This window comes from Oncorhynchus gorbuscha, linkage group LG11 (genome assembly GCF_021184085.1).
Source record: "Oncorhynchus gorbuscha isolate QuinsamMale2020 ecotype Even-year linkage group LG11, OgorEven_v1.0, whole genome shotgun sequence".
Classification (NCBI taxonomy): domain Eukaryota; kingdom Metazoa; phylum Chordata; class Actinopteri; order Salmoniformes; family Salmonidae; genus Oncorhynchus; species Oncorhynchus gorbuscha.
This window is the reverse complement of record NC_060183.1, coordinates 72498652-72512163: the sequence shown is the minus strand read 5'-3', so window position 1 is coordinate 72512163 and position 13512 is coordinate 72498652. Positions and strand designations below refer to the sequence as shown.

The following is a 13512-nucleotide window of genomic DNA, read 5'->3' as shown; positions in this document are numbered from 1 at the left end:
TCAAACACACACACACACAGTCGCACACTTTCGTTGCTCTGCTGTTTATAGACGATACTGACCCTTTTCCTTCCGGTTCCAGGTGAACTCCCTGGGGGAGACAGCGGAGCGTCTGATCCAGTCCCACCCGGAGGCGGTGGACGACATCCAGGAGAAGTGCACAGAGCTCAATACGGCCTGGAGCAGTCTGGTGGGGCGCGCCGACCAGCGAAAGGATAAGCTAGGCAACTCTCACGACCTACAGCGCTTCCTCTCCGACTTCAGGGACCTCATGTCCTGGATCAACGGCATCCGAGGCCTGGTGTCCTCAGAAGAGCTGGCCAAGGACGTGACCGGGGCTGAGGCCCTGCTAGAGAGACACCAGGTACTGCCTCTACACACGCATACAAACACACACACTACACTGGTACCGTCCATCCACTGTCTCCTTATGGACACCAGATAAGTTTGATCCCACATATCAACATACAAAGTTCTCGTCCATCAAATACACCTTCTTACCCTCCCCTTCTTCTCTCTAGGAGCACCGTACTGAGATCGACGCCCGTGCGGGTACCTTCCAGGCCTTTGAGCAGTTTGGCCAGCAGCTGTTGGCGCGTGGCCACTATGCCAGTCCTGAGATCCAGCAGAAGCTGGAGGCCTTGGACCACGAGAGGGCAGACCTGGAGAAGGCCTGGGTGCAGAGACGAATGATGCTCGACCAGTGCCTGGAGCTCCAGGTATAAACGCAGGCACACACACTCTTAGAAACCTCCTCTTGCTGATCTTTGCTTCTGGCACATTTAAGAGTACCAGAGGAATCCTTCCAAAACCAAACGTCTTGTCTCAGTGACTTTTGGCTATCTGGACTCAAGGACATGTTTCTGTGTCCCCATAAGTGTATGTTCCGTTGCACCAGATCTGACACCTTTTGAACAAGGCCTAATCTATTGTGTGTCTACCAACCCACAGAAAAAAAGTTCACCATTTAAAAAAAATAATAATACTAGCCTCTACAACCTCTCTCTTTTCCCCTCTCTCTCTGCTCTCCTCCCTCAGCTGTTCAACCGTGACTGTGAACAGGCTGAGAACTGGATGGCGGCTCGTGAGGCCTTCCTGGCCAGCGACGACAAGGGTGACTCCCTGGACAGCGTGGAGGCTCTCATCAAGAAACACGAGGACTTTGACAAGGCCATCAACGTGCAGGAGGAGAAAATCGCTGCTCTGCAGTCCTTTGCAGACCAGCTGGTTGGCGCTGATCATTATGCCAAACCAGAGATATTCAACCGTCGCAATGAAGTCCTGGACAGGTCTGTCTTTCTCTTTTTGATGACCGTGTGTATGACTTAGTTACACACAAAGATGCCCAGTCTGCCTGTTCGTTGTTGCTCCAGTCTTAAGTGTTTGTCCTCCCGGCCTGTAGGTGGCGCCGTCTGAAGGCTCAGATGATTGAGAAGCGCTCCAAGCTGGGCGAGTCCCAGACGCTGCAGCAGTTCAGCCGCGACGTGGATGAGATAGAGGCCTGGATCAGCGAGAAGCTGCAGACAGCTACAGACGAGTCCTATAAGGACCCCACCAACATCCAGGTACAGGATTGGCTAGCAGCATCTCAGGGCTCCACCCTTAGAGGTTTGAGCACGCTGCCCCATAGAGGGCACACTTGCCACAAAATACAATGATAAGCATGGGCAGCTCCATGGAAGACTTTTACCATGGGAAGTACGCCCTCTAACCATCTCAATAGGCTGCCCCTATCCACATATTTAGGGTCAGTTTACCCTACTGCCCCATACCCATTAGTAGGATAACACATATCTGACCCTCTGGCAGTGGTTAGGGTTAATTTTTACCTAGCCTGTCAAGACTTTCTTGTCGGATGAAACACTTTGACCTGTTCAATAGATCACGACCAAATAATGACTTAATTCATTGTATTTTTGTTTCAATAGATGGTTAGTTTTGTGAGGGTTTGTTAATATACGTTGAATGACATCTAACTTGCCAGTGGTTTTAATGCTGCAATTTAATGTCTTGTCGTTCTTTGTTAACAATGACTACTACTTCTACTCCTGTGACTACTGAACCAACCCCATGTGTTGTGTCTATATGGGACTGAATCTCTCCTCTGTTTTATTGTCTTATTTATAGCTGTCGAAGCTGCTGGTAAGTTGAATAGTGTGTCAGCTAAGCTAACATCCAAAGTAGGTTTCCTGTTATATGTCCACGTCTGTTGCCTTGTTTGATGTAGAACGCCATCCCGTCTGTCTATTTTCTGTGTTCCTCCGCACTCGCGAGTGCCTGCTTCTTTTTTGTATGGGTTTCATTCATGTGTTCATTCCCCCCCCGATCTTCTGCCATCAACGCACATGTTTGTATATGACTGTAGTTCTGTTATCATTTTAGCAAATGTCACTTTGTCTAGTTGCTGGTCGTGGCTTCCATACTTGGTTTTCTTTTTTTGCTTGTTTGAGGTATGGTCATCTTCAAACACGCTCCACATATTGTTGCTTTTGTTTAAATATTCCTATAAGTCTTGAGAAATGTCTAAACATGTTCTGATCTTAATATAACAGAAACTTGACATATAATTTTATAAAACGTTTAGTGTATAAAAAAAAAACGGCTTCCATCTATCAGAACTGCAATGTAAAATTGAATTTAGCAAATCTGTAGTGTATCAAATACATTGACCTGAGAGGGAGAGAGAGGAGTGGTCCTTCTGTAGCTCAGTTGGTAGAGCATGGCGCTTGTAACGCCAGGGTAGTGGGTTCGATCCCCGGGACCACCCATACTTAGAATGTATGCACACATGACTGTAAGTCGCTTTGGATAAAAGCATCTGCTAAATGGCATATTTTTTTTTTTTAGGATACCTCCATCTTAGAATTGTTGTGCCTTGCCTTATTGTAGCTAATGTAGAGACATGTATGCTAGCAGCAGCCATGGTTGTGAACAAAAACCATACTTTAGCCTTAAAATAAGTATTGTCAAAGATCTATCAAACATCAAGGATAGCTCAGACTAGGACTGTTGCGTTGCCCGTATTACCGCCACACCAGCGGTCAAATTCCACATGACCATTTAGTCACAGTAATTAGGCTTCTCCAAGCTCTGATTCTGCTGCTGGTCATTAGTAGCCTACCAAACTTGCTAACTGCCTGGTACTCAGCACTCTATTGTCCCTCTAATTACTCTGACATCAATGCAAATATTATCGAAAATATAATCAGACTTTGAGCTCATGTTGTGTAACATTTCTATAGGCTATGCAATTGCGTGAGAAAATGGTGATGGTCTCTACTAAAAAAAGGAGGATCCCATCAGCTTTCTATAGGCTAGGGCTTCCATATTTATTTGTCAACTTTCCTAATATTAAGCACATTGCTTATATTTACAACCGGAGTATAGCCTACCTGTCTGACATGAAAATAAACCACAGGGAAAAGTGTCCTCAATTTGCTATTTAAGTACATAGATGACATGTCTTTTTTCCACTGCCCATACAGGTGCTTGATAATGGTCCAATGTATCATATTATTTACTATATCAGAAGACAAGATTAAATCAAGAAAAGGCTAATATTGTCACCAATCAGACAATCACTTGTTAATTATATATTATCACTGGTGATTGATGCCCAGCGTAAGAAACAATGCCTTTTTTTGCAACTTTTTCTAATCATAGTCGCACACCTCATGTAGCCTAGCCCATAGGCCTATATGTTTTAACAAGGTTTGTATCACAACTAAAGTGGCCTAATAACTTCTTAAAATGAAGCACATTAATCCGCTTTACAAGCGGTGTAGAGCCTAACTGGCAGACATAAGCAGCAGGGGGGTTTCAAGTTTGGGGAAGATCATTTTCACCATTAAAATGCACAATTATAATTTACATTTATGTCATTTAGCAGACGCTCTTATCCAGAGCGAATTATAATAAAAGCATTGCATGCATAATTGCATTTGCGGTCACTTTTGATAATGGTGTTTTCCACAAATGGAACATTCAAGCTTATAGCCCACTACGAGGTGCGCATTACAGAGCTCATGCCTTTTGAAGCAACTTTTTTCAAATCATCATTAGAGTCGCATCATGCAGCCTTACAATGTATTAAAAATCAAAACATATAGCCCAAAGTTTGTAGAACAACTAAAGCTACATTAATAACTCTAAATTAAGCATATAGGAATACCTATTTCTTTGTTAACCTCAACACACAATAGCCACATATGCGCACCCCCTCAAATCGTTTGGAGAAAATATTGATATTTTATTCAGCTTTGTTCAATTGTATTCTTCATACTATAAAATAATATAAAATAATGCCATGCAATTATGAGTCTTGTCTGCTAAATGAACTAGTATAGTCCGCAGCCATTTGGCATAGACACATCAGGTTCTAACATAAGGACAACTCAGAGTATTTTATTCTTTTATTCTGACAGACCACATTTTCTTCATATCATGCTTCTTTAGACCTGTCTAAAATAAATAATGGATTTATTGTGAAGGTATAGGCTATATTACATGGATTTTTTAGAAAAAATGGCTTGCAGGCTGTGTGTGGAAGCCAGGAGATGCTAAATGTGTTTGTTAATTAACGGTCAATTACCGTGAGACCGACCAGTTATTTGCTTGACAATCACCGGCTCACAATTTCGTGATCGCCCCTAGCTTAGACACCTCGCATAAGGTTTTTATTGTTTGCTCTCTCTCGGTGTGTAAACATTGTGGAAGGAGTTTTGAAAAGACCCTGACCTCTTCTAGATACTCTTGAAAAGTTACATTTGTCGTGGCCCCGTTGTGGGTCTGTTCCAACTCCATTTTGTGTTTGTCACCTTGGTGTTTGTCTTGTAGAAGTCAGTCCGACACATTGTCTGTCCTCTTTTGGTGGTGTCTGAATTTCACATTTGTGACCTCATCTTTAAAAAAAAAAAAAATGAGCTCCCCTTTTGTGTGGATTTTATCAGTTATCTCAGTTATCTCCTGGATGTAGACTTAGTGTATATATATGTGTGTATATATCCATCAACAATAGCCCCAAGTTAGGAGACATTTACTCTCCAAACATGCATGAAAAATTACTGCCACTTATAAAAGTTCCATTTTTTAATATATATATACATGTACTCAGCCTCCTTATTTTCAAATTGTACATCAACCTTTACCAACACATTATTTCTAAGTAGCCTACCGGATTGTGTTTTCACACAATCTAAGGGAGATGTCACCCATCCACCACCAACCCACTCCCTCCCATAGTTCTCACTCCTGCTCTCTCACCCCTTCCCTTGCCTGAGCTCAGAGTAAGCACCAGAAGCACCAGGCCTTCGAGGCGGAGTTGCATGCCAACGCAGACCGCATCCGTGGGGTTATCGACACTGGCAACGCCCTCATCCATAGAGGGGCCTGCTCCGGCAGTGAGGATGCGGTTCAGGTACACACACACTGTCTTTAATCATACTTGTTATTATACATACACTTCATTCTTGTAAGTATATAACAAAAAATATTTACATACAGTTGAAGTCGGAAGTTTACATACACTTAGGTTGGAAAATTCAATTTTTCAACCACTCCATTTCTTGTTAACAAACAATAGTTTTGGAAAGTCGGTTAGGACATCTACTTTGTGCATGAAACAAGTCATTTTTTCCAACAATTGTTTACAGACAGATTACTTCACTTATAATTCACTGTATCACAATTCCAGTGGGTCAGAAGTTTACATACACTAAGTTGACTGTGCCTTTAAACAGCTTGGAAAATTCCAGAAAATTATGTCATGGCTTTAGAAGCTTCTGATAGGCTAATTGACATCATTTGAGTCAATTGGAGGTGTACCTATGGATGTAGTTCAAGGCCTACTTTCAAACTCAGTGCCTCTTTGCTTGACATCATGGGAAAATCCAAATAAATCAGTCAAGACCTCAGAAGACAAATTGTAAACCACAAGTCTGGTTCATCCTTGGGAGCAATTTCCAAATGCCTGAAGGTACCACGTTCATCTGTACAAACAATAATACGCAAGTATAAACAGCATGGGACCACACAGCCGTCATACCGCTCAGGAAGGAGACGTGTTGTGTCTCCTAGAGATGAACGTACTTTAGTGCGAAAAGTGCAAATCAATTCCAGAACAACAACAAAGGACCTTGTGAAGAGGCTGGAGAAAACAGGTACAAATGTATCCATATCCACAGTAAAATGAGTCCTACTACGACACAACCTGAAAAGGAACTCTGCAAGGAAGAAGCCACTGCTCTAAAACCGCCATAAAAAGACAGACTACGGTTTGCAACTGCACATGGGGACAAATATCGTACTTTTTGGAGAAATGTCCTCTGGTCTGATGAAACAAAAATAGAACTGTTTGGCCATAATGACCGTCATTATGTTTGGAGGAAAAAGGGTGAGGCTTGCAAGCCAAAGAACACCATCCCATGAAGCACAGGGGTGGCAGCATCATGTGGGGGTGCTTTGCTGCAGGAGGGACTGGTGTACTTCACAAAATAGATGGCATCATGACGGAGGGAAATTATGTGGATATACAGTGAGGGGAAAAAGTATTTGATCCCCTGCTGATTTTGTACGTTTGCCCACTGACAAAGAAATGATCAGTCTATAATTTTAATTGTAGGTTTATTTGAACAGTGAGATACAGACTAACATTTAAAAAATCCAGAAAAATGCATGTCAAATGTTATAAATTGATTTGCATTTTGAGGGAAATACATTTACATTTAAGTCATTTAGCAGACGCAATATTTGACCCCTCTGCAAAACATGACTTAGTACTTGGTGGCAGAACCCTTGTTGGCAATCAGAGGTCAGATGTTTCTTGTAGTTGGCCACCAGGTTTGCACACATCTCAGAAGGGATTTTGTCCCAGTCCTCTTTGCAGATCTTCTCCAAGTCATTAAGGTTTCGAAGCTGACGTTTGGCAACTCGAACCTTCAGCTCCCTCCACAGATTTTCTATGGGATTAAGGTCTGGAGACTGGCTAGGCCACTCTGGGACCTTAATGTGCTTCTTCTTGAGCCACTCCCTTGTTGCCTTGGTCGTGTGTTTTGGGTCATTGTCATGCTGGAATACCCATCCACGACCCATTTTCAATGCCCTGGCTGAGGGAAGGAGGTTCTCACCCAAGATTTGACAGTACATGGCCCCATCCATCGTCCCTTTGATGCGATGATGTTGTCCTGTCCCCTTAGCAGAAAAACATCCCCAAAGCATAATTTTCCCACCTCCATGTTTGACGGTGGGGATGGTGTTCTTGGGGTCATAGGCAACATTCCTCCTCCTCCAAACACAGCGAGTTGAGTTGATGCCAAAGAGCTCCATTTGTCTCATCTGACCACAACACTTTCACCCAGTTGTCCTCTGAATCATTCAGATGTTCATTGGTAAACTTCAGACGAGCATGTATATGTACTTTCTTGAGCAGGGGGACCTTGCGGGCGCTGCAGGATTTCAGTCCTTCACGACGTAGTGTGTTACCAATAGTTTTCTTGGTGACTATGGTCCCAGCTGCCTTGAGATAATTGACAAGATCCTCCCATGTAGTTCTGGGCTGATTCCTCACTGTTCTCATGATCATTGCAACTCCACGAGGTAAGATCTTGCATGGAGCCCCAGGCCGGGGGAGATTGACAGTTCTTTTGTGTTTCTTTCATTTGCGAATATTCGCACCAACTGTTGTCACCTTTTGACCAAGCTGCTTGGTGATGGTCTTGTAGACCATTCCAGCCTTGTGTAGGTCTACAATCTTGTCCCTGACATCCTTGGAGAGAACTCTTTGGTCTTGGCCATGGTGGAGAATTTGGAATCTGATTGATTGCTTCTGTGGACAAGTGTCTTTTATACAGGTAACTAACTGAGATTAGGGGCACTCCCTTTAAGAGTGTGCTCCTAATCTCAGTTCGTTACCTGTATAAAAGCCACCTAGGAGCCAGAAATCTTTCTGATTGAGAGGGGGTCAAATACTTATTTCCCTCATTTAAAATGCAAATCAATTTATAACATGCGTTTTTCTCATTGTTCAAATGAACCTACCATTTCTTTGTCAGTGGGCAAATGTACAAAATCAGCAGGGGATCAAATACTTTATTCCCTCAATGTATTGAAGCAACATATCAAGACAACAGTAAGGAAGTTTAAAGCTTGGTCGCAAATGGGTCTTCCAAATGGACAATGACCCCAAGCATACTTCCAAAGTTGTGGCAAAATGGCTTAAGGACAACAAAGTAAAGGTATTGGAGTGGCCATCGCAAAGCCATGACCTCAATCCTATAGAACATTTGTGGGCAGAACTGATAAACCGTGTGCGAGCAAGGAAGCCTACAAACCTGACTTAGTTACACCAGCTCTGTCAGGAGGAATGGACCAAATTCCACCCAACTTATTGTGGGAAGCTTGTGGAAGGCTACCTGAAATATTTGTCCCAAGTTAACAATTTAAAGGCAATGCTACCAAATACTAATTGAGAGTATGTAAACTTCTGACCCACTGGGAATGTGATGAAAGAAATTAAAGCTGAAATAAATAATTCGCTCTACTATTATTCTGACATTTCACATTCTTAAAATAGTGGTGATCCTTACTCACCTAAGACAGGGAATTTGTACTAGGATTAAATGTCAGGAATTGTGAAAAACTGAGTTTAAATGTACTTCTACAATGCCACTTCAAGGATGAAAGCTTTAGAGAAAAATATGGTGATAACATTGCAAACAGAATGTTAACTGTTCCTATGGCATTCAAGCTACGTGAACCAATTCTTGCCTCATTCAACATCTATTGTTCCAAAGCTGGGTATCTAACCTGGGTGTGTGTTTCACCAGTCGCGTCTGGGTGCTCTGGACGAGCAGTGGCAGTTCCTGGTGAACAAGTCGGCAGAGAAGAGCCAGAAGCTGAAAGAAGCCAACAAGCAGCAGAACTTCAACACTGGCATTAAGGACTTTGACTTCTGGCTCTCTGAGGTAAAATAATGAAATAAATAAACATATTTTCTAGATGTCAATATGACTACTTTTCATCTAAGTTCAAATCTCCATCCACCACACAATTCTGAAGGTTAAAGATGCTGATATTTGATCTGTGATGAGAAATTGTGTATTCTGTACTGAAAACCTTGATGTTGAATAGGATTTATCTGAGACCTGCACAGATTAAGTACTGGACAGACACCCAAAAAGACAACATCACCTCTGGATCTGAGATTGTCAGGCTATTTAGTTTTCTTATTGAAATGGATTTGACTTGTTAACCCATTAGCCTACCTGTGCTGTAGAAAAACAAAAGAAGAGGCTGAGATTAGATTTGGAAAAAATAATTGTTTTCTCTCTGTAGGTCGAGGCCCTTCTTGCCTCTGAGGATTATGGCAAAGACCTGGCCTCCGTCAATAACCTGCTGAAGAAACATCAGCTTCTGGAAGCCGACATCTCTGCTCATGAGGTAATGTATTCAACGTCCCCGTATCTCTGTCAAACCTGGATTGATGCTGGGCTCAGCTGGGGGCCTTGATGTATTAAAGGATCTGTCAGATTACACACCTTTATATGCTGACTGGCTGAAAGGTGACGCTGCCTTGGACTCAGCTTTCGATGGCAACCAAACCGAGTGTCCTCTGTTGAACAACTTCCAAGTCTATGAAGCATGATTTTGTACAAAGGCATCCACTGAGTTCAGTCTAGTGCTTTAGTTTGAACGTCTTTCTGTCCGTCCACAGGATCGTCTGAAGGACCTGAACGGCCAGGCTGACAGCCTGACGGCCAGCACGGCCTTCGACCCCACCCAGGTTAAGGACAAGCGCGACGCCGTCAATGGACGCTTCACCAAGATCAAGAGCATGGCCACTGGCCGCCGTGCAAAGCTCAACGAGTCGCACCGCCTGCACCAGTTCTTCAGGGACCTGGACGACGAGGAGTCTTGGATCAAGTAAGAGCGCCCCCTTGAGTTGTGGAGGAATGGATGCAAGTCGACATCTGAGGGTTTTTCGATGTTGAGACATTGATTACTAACACTCTCTTTCACTCTCTGTTCTCTATCCAGAGAAAAGAAATTGCTAGTGAGTTCGGAGGACTATGGACGTGATTTGACAGGAGTGCAGAATCTGAGGAAGAAACACAAGAGGCTGGAGGCTGAGTTGGGGGCCCATGAGCCGGCCATCCAGTCTGTGCAGGACACAGGGAAGAAGCTGTCCGATGACAACACCATCGGCCAGGATGAGATTGAGCAGAGGCTGGCCCAGTTTGAGGAGCACTGGATGGAGTTGAAGGACTTGGCTGCAGCCAGGTTAGACTAGAAACACAGACACGCATATACATTCTGACACACACACACATATTCCCAGGCCTGCTTTGCAATGAAACGCCATTAACATCTTAAACATTTATTGATGTTGAGTGTTAACTTCTTACGGCTGAGATGCCTTTAACGGGATTGAAATGACAACAGCCAGTGAAAGTGCAGGGCGCCAAATTCAAAGAACAGAAATCGTATAATTAAAATGCCTCAAACACAAGTATTTTACACTATTTTAAAGATAAACTTGTTGTTAATCCCACCACAGTGTCCGATTTCAAAAAGGCTTTACGACGAAAGGATACCATGCGATTATGTTTGGTCAGCAGCTAGTCACAGAAAAACAGCCATTTTTCCAGCCAAAGACGAGTCACAAAAAGCAGAAATAGAGATAAAATTAACCACTAACCTTTGATGATCTTCATCATAGGACTTCATGTTACACAATACATGTATGTTTTTGTTCGATAGAGTTTGTATTTATATCCAAAAAATCTCAGTTTACTTTTGCGCTTTATGTTCAGTAATGTTTTGCTTCCAAAACATCCGGTGATTTGGCAGAGAGCCACATCAATTTACTTAAATACTCATAATAAACATTGATAAAAGATACAAGTGTTATGCATGGAACATTAGATAAACTTCTCCTTAATGCAACCGCTGTGTCAGATTTCGAAAAAGCACACCATGCAATAATCTGAGTACAGCGCTCAGAGACCAAAACAAGCCATACAGATACCTGCCATGTTGTGGAGTCAACAGAAGTCAGAAATGTTCACGTACCTTTGATGATCTTCATCAGAATGCACTCCTAGGAATCCCAGTTCCACAATAAATGTGTGTTTTGTTCGATAAAGTCCATTATTTATGTCCAAATACCTCCTTTTTGTTTGCGTGTTTAGTTCACAAATCCAAATTCACGAAGCGCAGGCCAGACTAAAAGTTTTTAAAAATCCATTACAGTTCGTAGAAACATGTCAAACAATGTATAGAATCAATCTTTAGGATGTTAACGTAAATCTTCAATAATGTTCCAACCAGAGAATTCCTTTTGTCTTTAGAAATGTAATGGAACGCAGCTAACTCTCATGGGCGCACGCGAGACTGAGCTCATGGCACTCTGCCAGACCTCTTACTCAATCAGCTCTTATTCTCTCCTCCTTCACAGTAGAAGCCTGAAACAAGGTTCTAAAGACTTGACATCTAGTGGAAGCCTTAGGAAGTGCAATCGGACCAAATTTGACACCGGATAGGCAACGACTTTAACTTACAAACCTCAGATTTCCGAATTCCTGGTTGGATTTTTTTCTCCGGGTTTTTCCTGCCATATGAGTTCTGTTATACTCACAGACATCATTCAAACAGTTTTAGAAACTTCAGAGTGTTTTCTATCCAAATATACTAATAATATGCATATCTTAGCTTCTGGGCCTGAGTAGCAGGCAGTTTACTCTGGGCACCTTATTCATCCAAGCTTCTCAATACTGCCCCCCAGCCATAAGAAGTTAATCTGTGTGTGCCTCTGTGTGTGTGATCAGGGGACAGAGGCTGGAGGAGTCGCTGGAGTACCAGCAGTTTGTTGCGAATGTTGAAGAGGAGGAAGCCTGGATTAACGAGAAGCTGAACCTGGTGGGAAGTGAAGACTACGGGGATACCCTGGCTGCTGTGCAGGGCCTGTTGAAGAAGCATGAGGCGTTTGAGACTGACTTCTCTGTGCACAGGGACAGAGTGAATGACGTGTGTTCCAACGGAGACGAGCTCATCAAGAAGGTAAACACTGACAATACTGTTGTCGTATAGAAAATTATAAAATGAATAGCCTTTCCGTCTCTTCATACGGTACCAGCTGAAATAGTGTTTAAGCAATAGTTCACACACAAAATTTTAAAAATCAACTTTTACAATGATTTTCCACTTACCTTGGCTGTTGTCAATTCACCCACAGAGTTAAATGCATATTTTGCTTTTGTCCATCCCTCCATTAGAACAACCACCACGTGGACAGCATCTCAGCCAAGATGGCGTCCCTGCGGGGCAAGGTGTCTGAGCTGGAGAGGGCCGCTGCCATGAGAAAAGCCAAGCTGGATGAGAACTCTGCCTTCTTGCAGTTCAACTGGAAGGCTGACGTGGTGGAGTCCTGGATCGGTACGGTTTGAGACCTGGGAAGGTTTAGGGGATGAGGCTTCAACATTCTCTGGTGAGATGAGAGCATTGTTTAATTTTTAAGTGTAGCACTGAATTTATACTGTCTGGTTGTTTGTTCAGGTGAGAAGGAGAATAGCCTGAAGACGGATGAGTACGGACGAGATCTCTCCTCTGTGCAGACCTTGCTCACTAAGCAGGTACTGTGTAGCAATATGTAGCTCATAAATGAGTGATGCTAAGGCAGCCATTTTGTGCAAGAAAACTAGACACGTTCTCCTATGCCTCATGTTCCCCCTTCGGGTCCACAGGAGACGTTTGACGCAGGGCTGCAGGCCTTCCAGCAGGAGGGTATCACCAACATCACAGCCCTCAAGGACCAGCTGCTGGCGGCCAAGCACGTCCAGTCCAAGGCCATCGAGACGCGCCACGCTGCCCTCATGAAGCGCTGGAACCAGCTTCTCGACAACTCGCAGGCCCGCAAGAAGAAACTGCTGGAGGCCCAGGAGCACTTCAGGAAGGTATGTAAAGACTATGATGACGGATAATTGTCATTTAGCTTACGATGTGGATATCATGACTACTGTTCATAGATATCATCGTTGTTGATGTTCATATTTTGAACAGGAATATCAGACTATCCTTCACCTACGAAGTCAAAAACCTTAGTGGATGTGGACCTCTTACCTCCATCGATTCCATCTTGCTTCTGTCTCCAGGTGGAAGACCTGTTCCTGACCTTTGCCAAGAAGGCGTCGGCCTTCAACAGCTGGTTTGAGAATGCTGAGGAGGACTTGACAGATCCGGTGCGCTGCAACTCGCTGGAGGAGATCCGGGCGCTGCGTGACGCCCACGAGGCCTTCCGCTCATCGCTGAGCTCGGCACAGGCCGACTTCAACCAGCTGGCCGAGCTGGACCGGCAGATCAAGAGCTACCAGGTGGTGTCCAACCCCTACACCTGGTTCACCATGGAGGCCCTGGAAGAGACCTGGAGGAACCTGCAGAAGATCATCAAGGTTAGAAGGGAGAAGAGGGGGGAGGTAGCATGGTCCCAGATTTGTTTGTGCTGTATTACTAACCAATTGG

General features: G+C 43.6%; 1 protein-coding gene across 10 annotated transcripts in view; it reads left to right on the top strand.

Moving 5' to 3' along the window:
* The window catches only part of sptan1 (spectrin alpha, non-erythrocytic 1), a 55421-nt gene that overhangs the window by 35678 nt on the left and 6231 nt on the right, over window positions 1–13512 (top strand). For 7 of the 10 annotated variants that reach the window (XM_046290390.1, XM_046290391.1, XM_046290388.1 and 4 more), the window contains 15 exons: window positions 83–364; window positions 522–719; window positions 1039–1289; window positions 1403–1565; window positions 2128–2142; window positions 5285–5416; window positions 8823–8960; window positions 9331–9435; window positions 9710–9918; window positions 10033–10275; window positions 11823–12054; window positions 12270–12429; window positions 12550–12626; window positions 12738–12947; window positions 13146–13442. In XM_046290390.1, the coding sequence (XP_046146346.1) occupies window positions 83–364; window positions 522–719; window positions 1039–1289; window positions 1403–1565; window positions 2128–2142; window positions 5285–5416; window positions 8823–8960; window positions 9331–9435; window positions 9710–9918; window positions 10033–10275; window positions 11823–12054; window positions 12270–12429; window positions 12550–12626; window positions 12738–12947; window positions 13146–13442 (2712 nt within the window). The remainder of the gene's footprint in view (window positions 1–82; window positions 365–521; window positions 720–1038; window positions 1290–1402; window positions 1566–2127; window positions 2143–5284; window positions 5417–8822; window positions 8961–9330; window positions 9436–9709; window positions 9919–10032; window positions 10276–11822; window positions 12055–12269; window positions 12430–12549; window positions 12627–12737; window positions 12948–13145; window positions 13443–13512) is intronic. The other 3 variants (XM_046290389.1, XM_046290394.1, XM_046290397.1) reach the window with 1 other exon arrangement.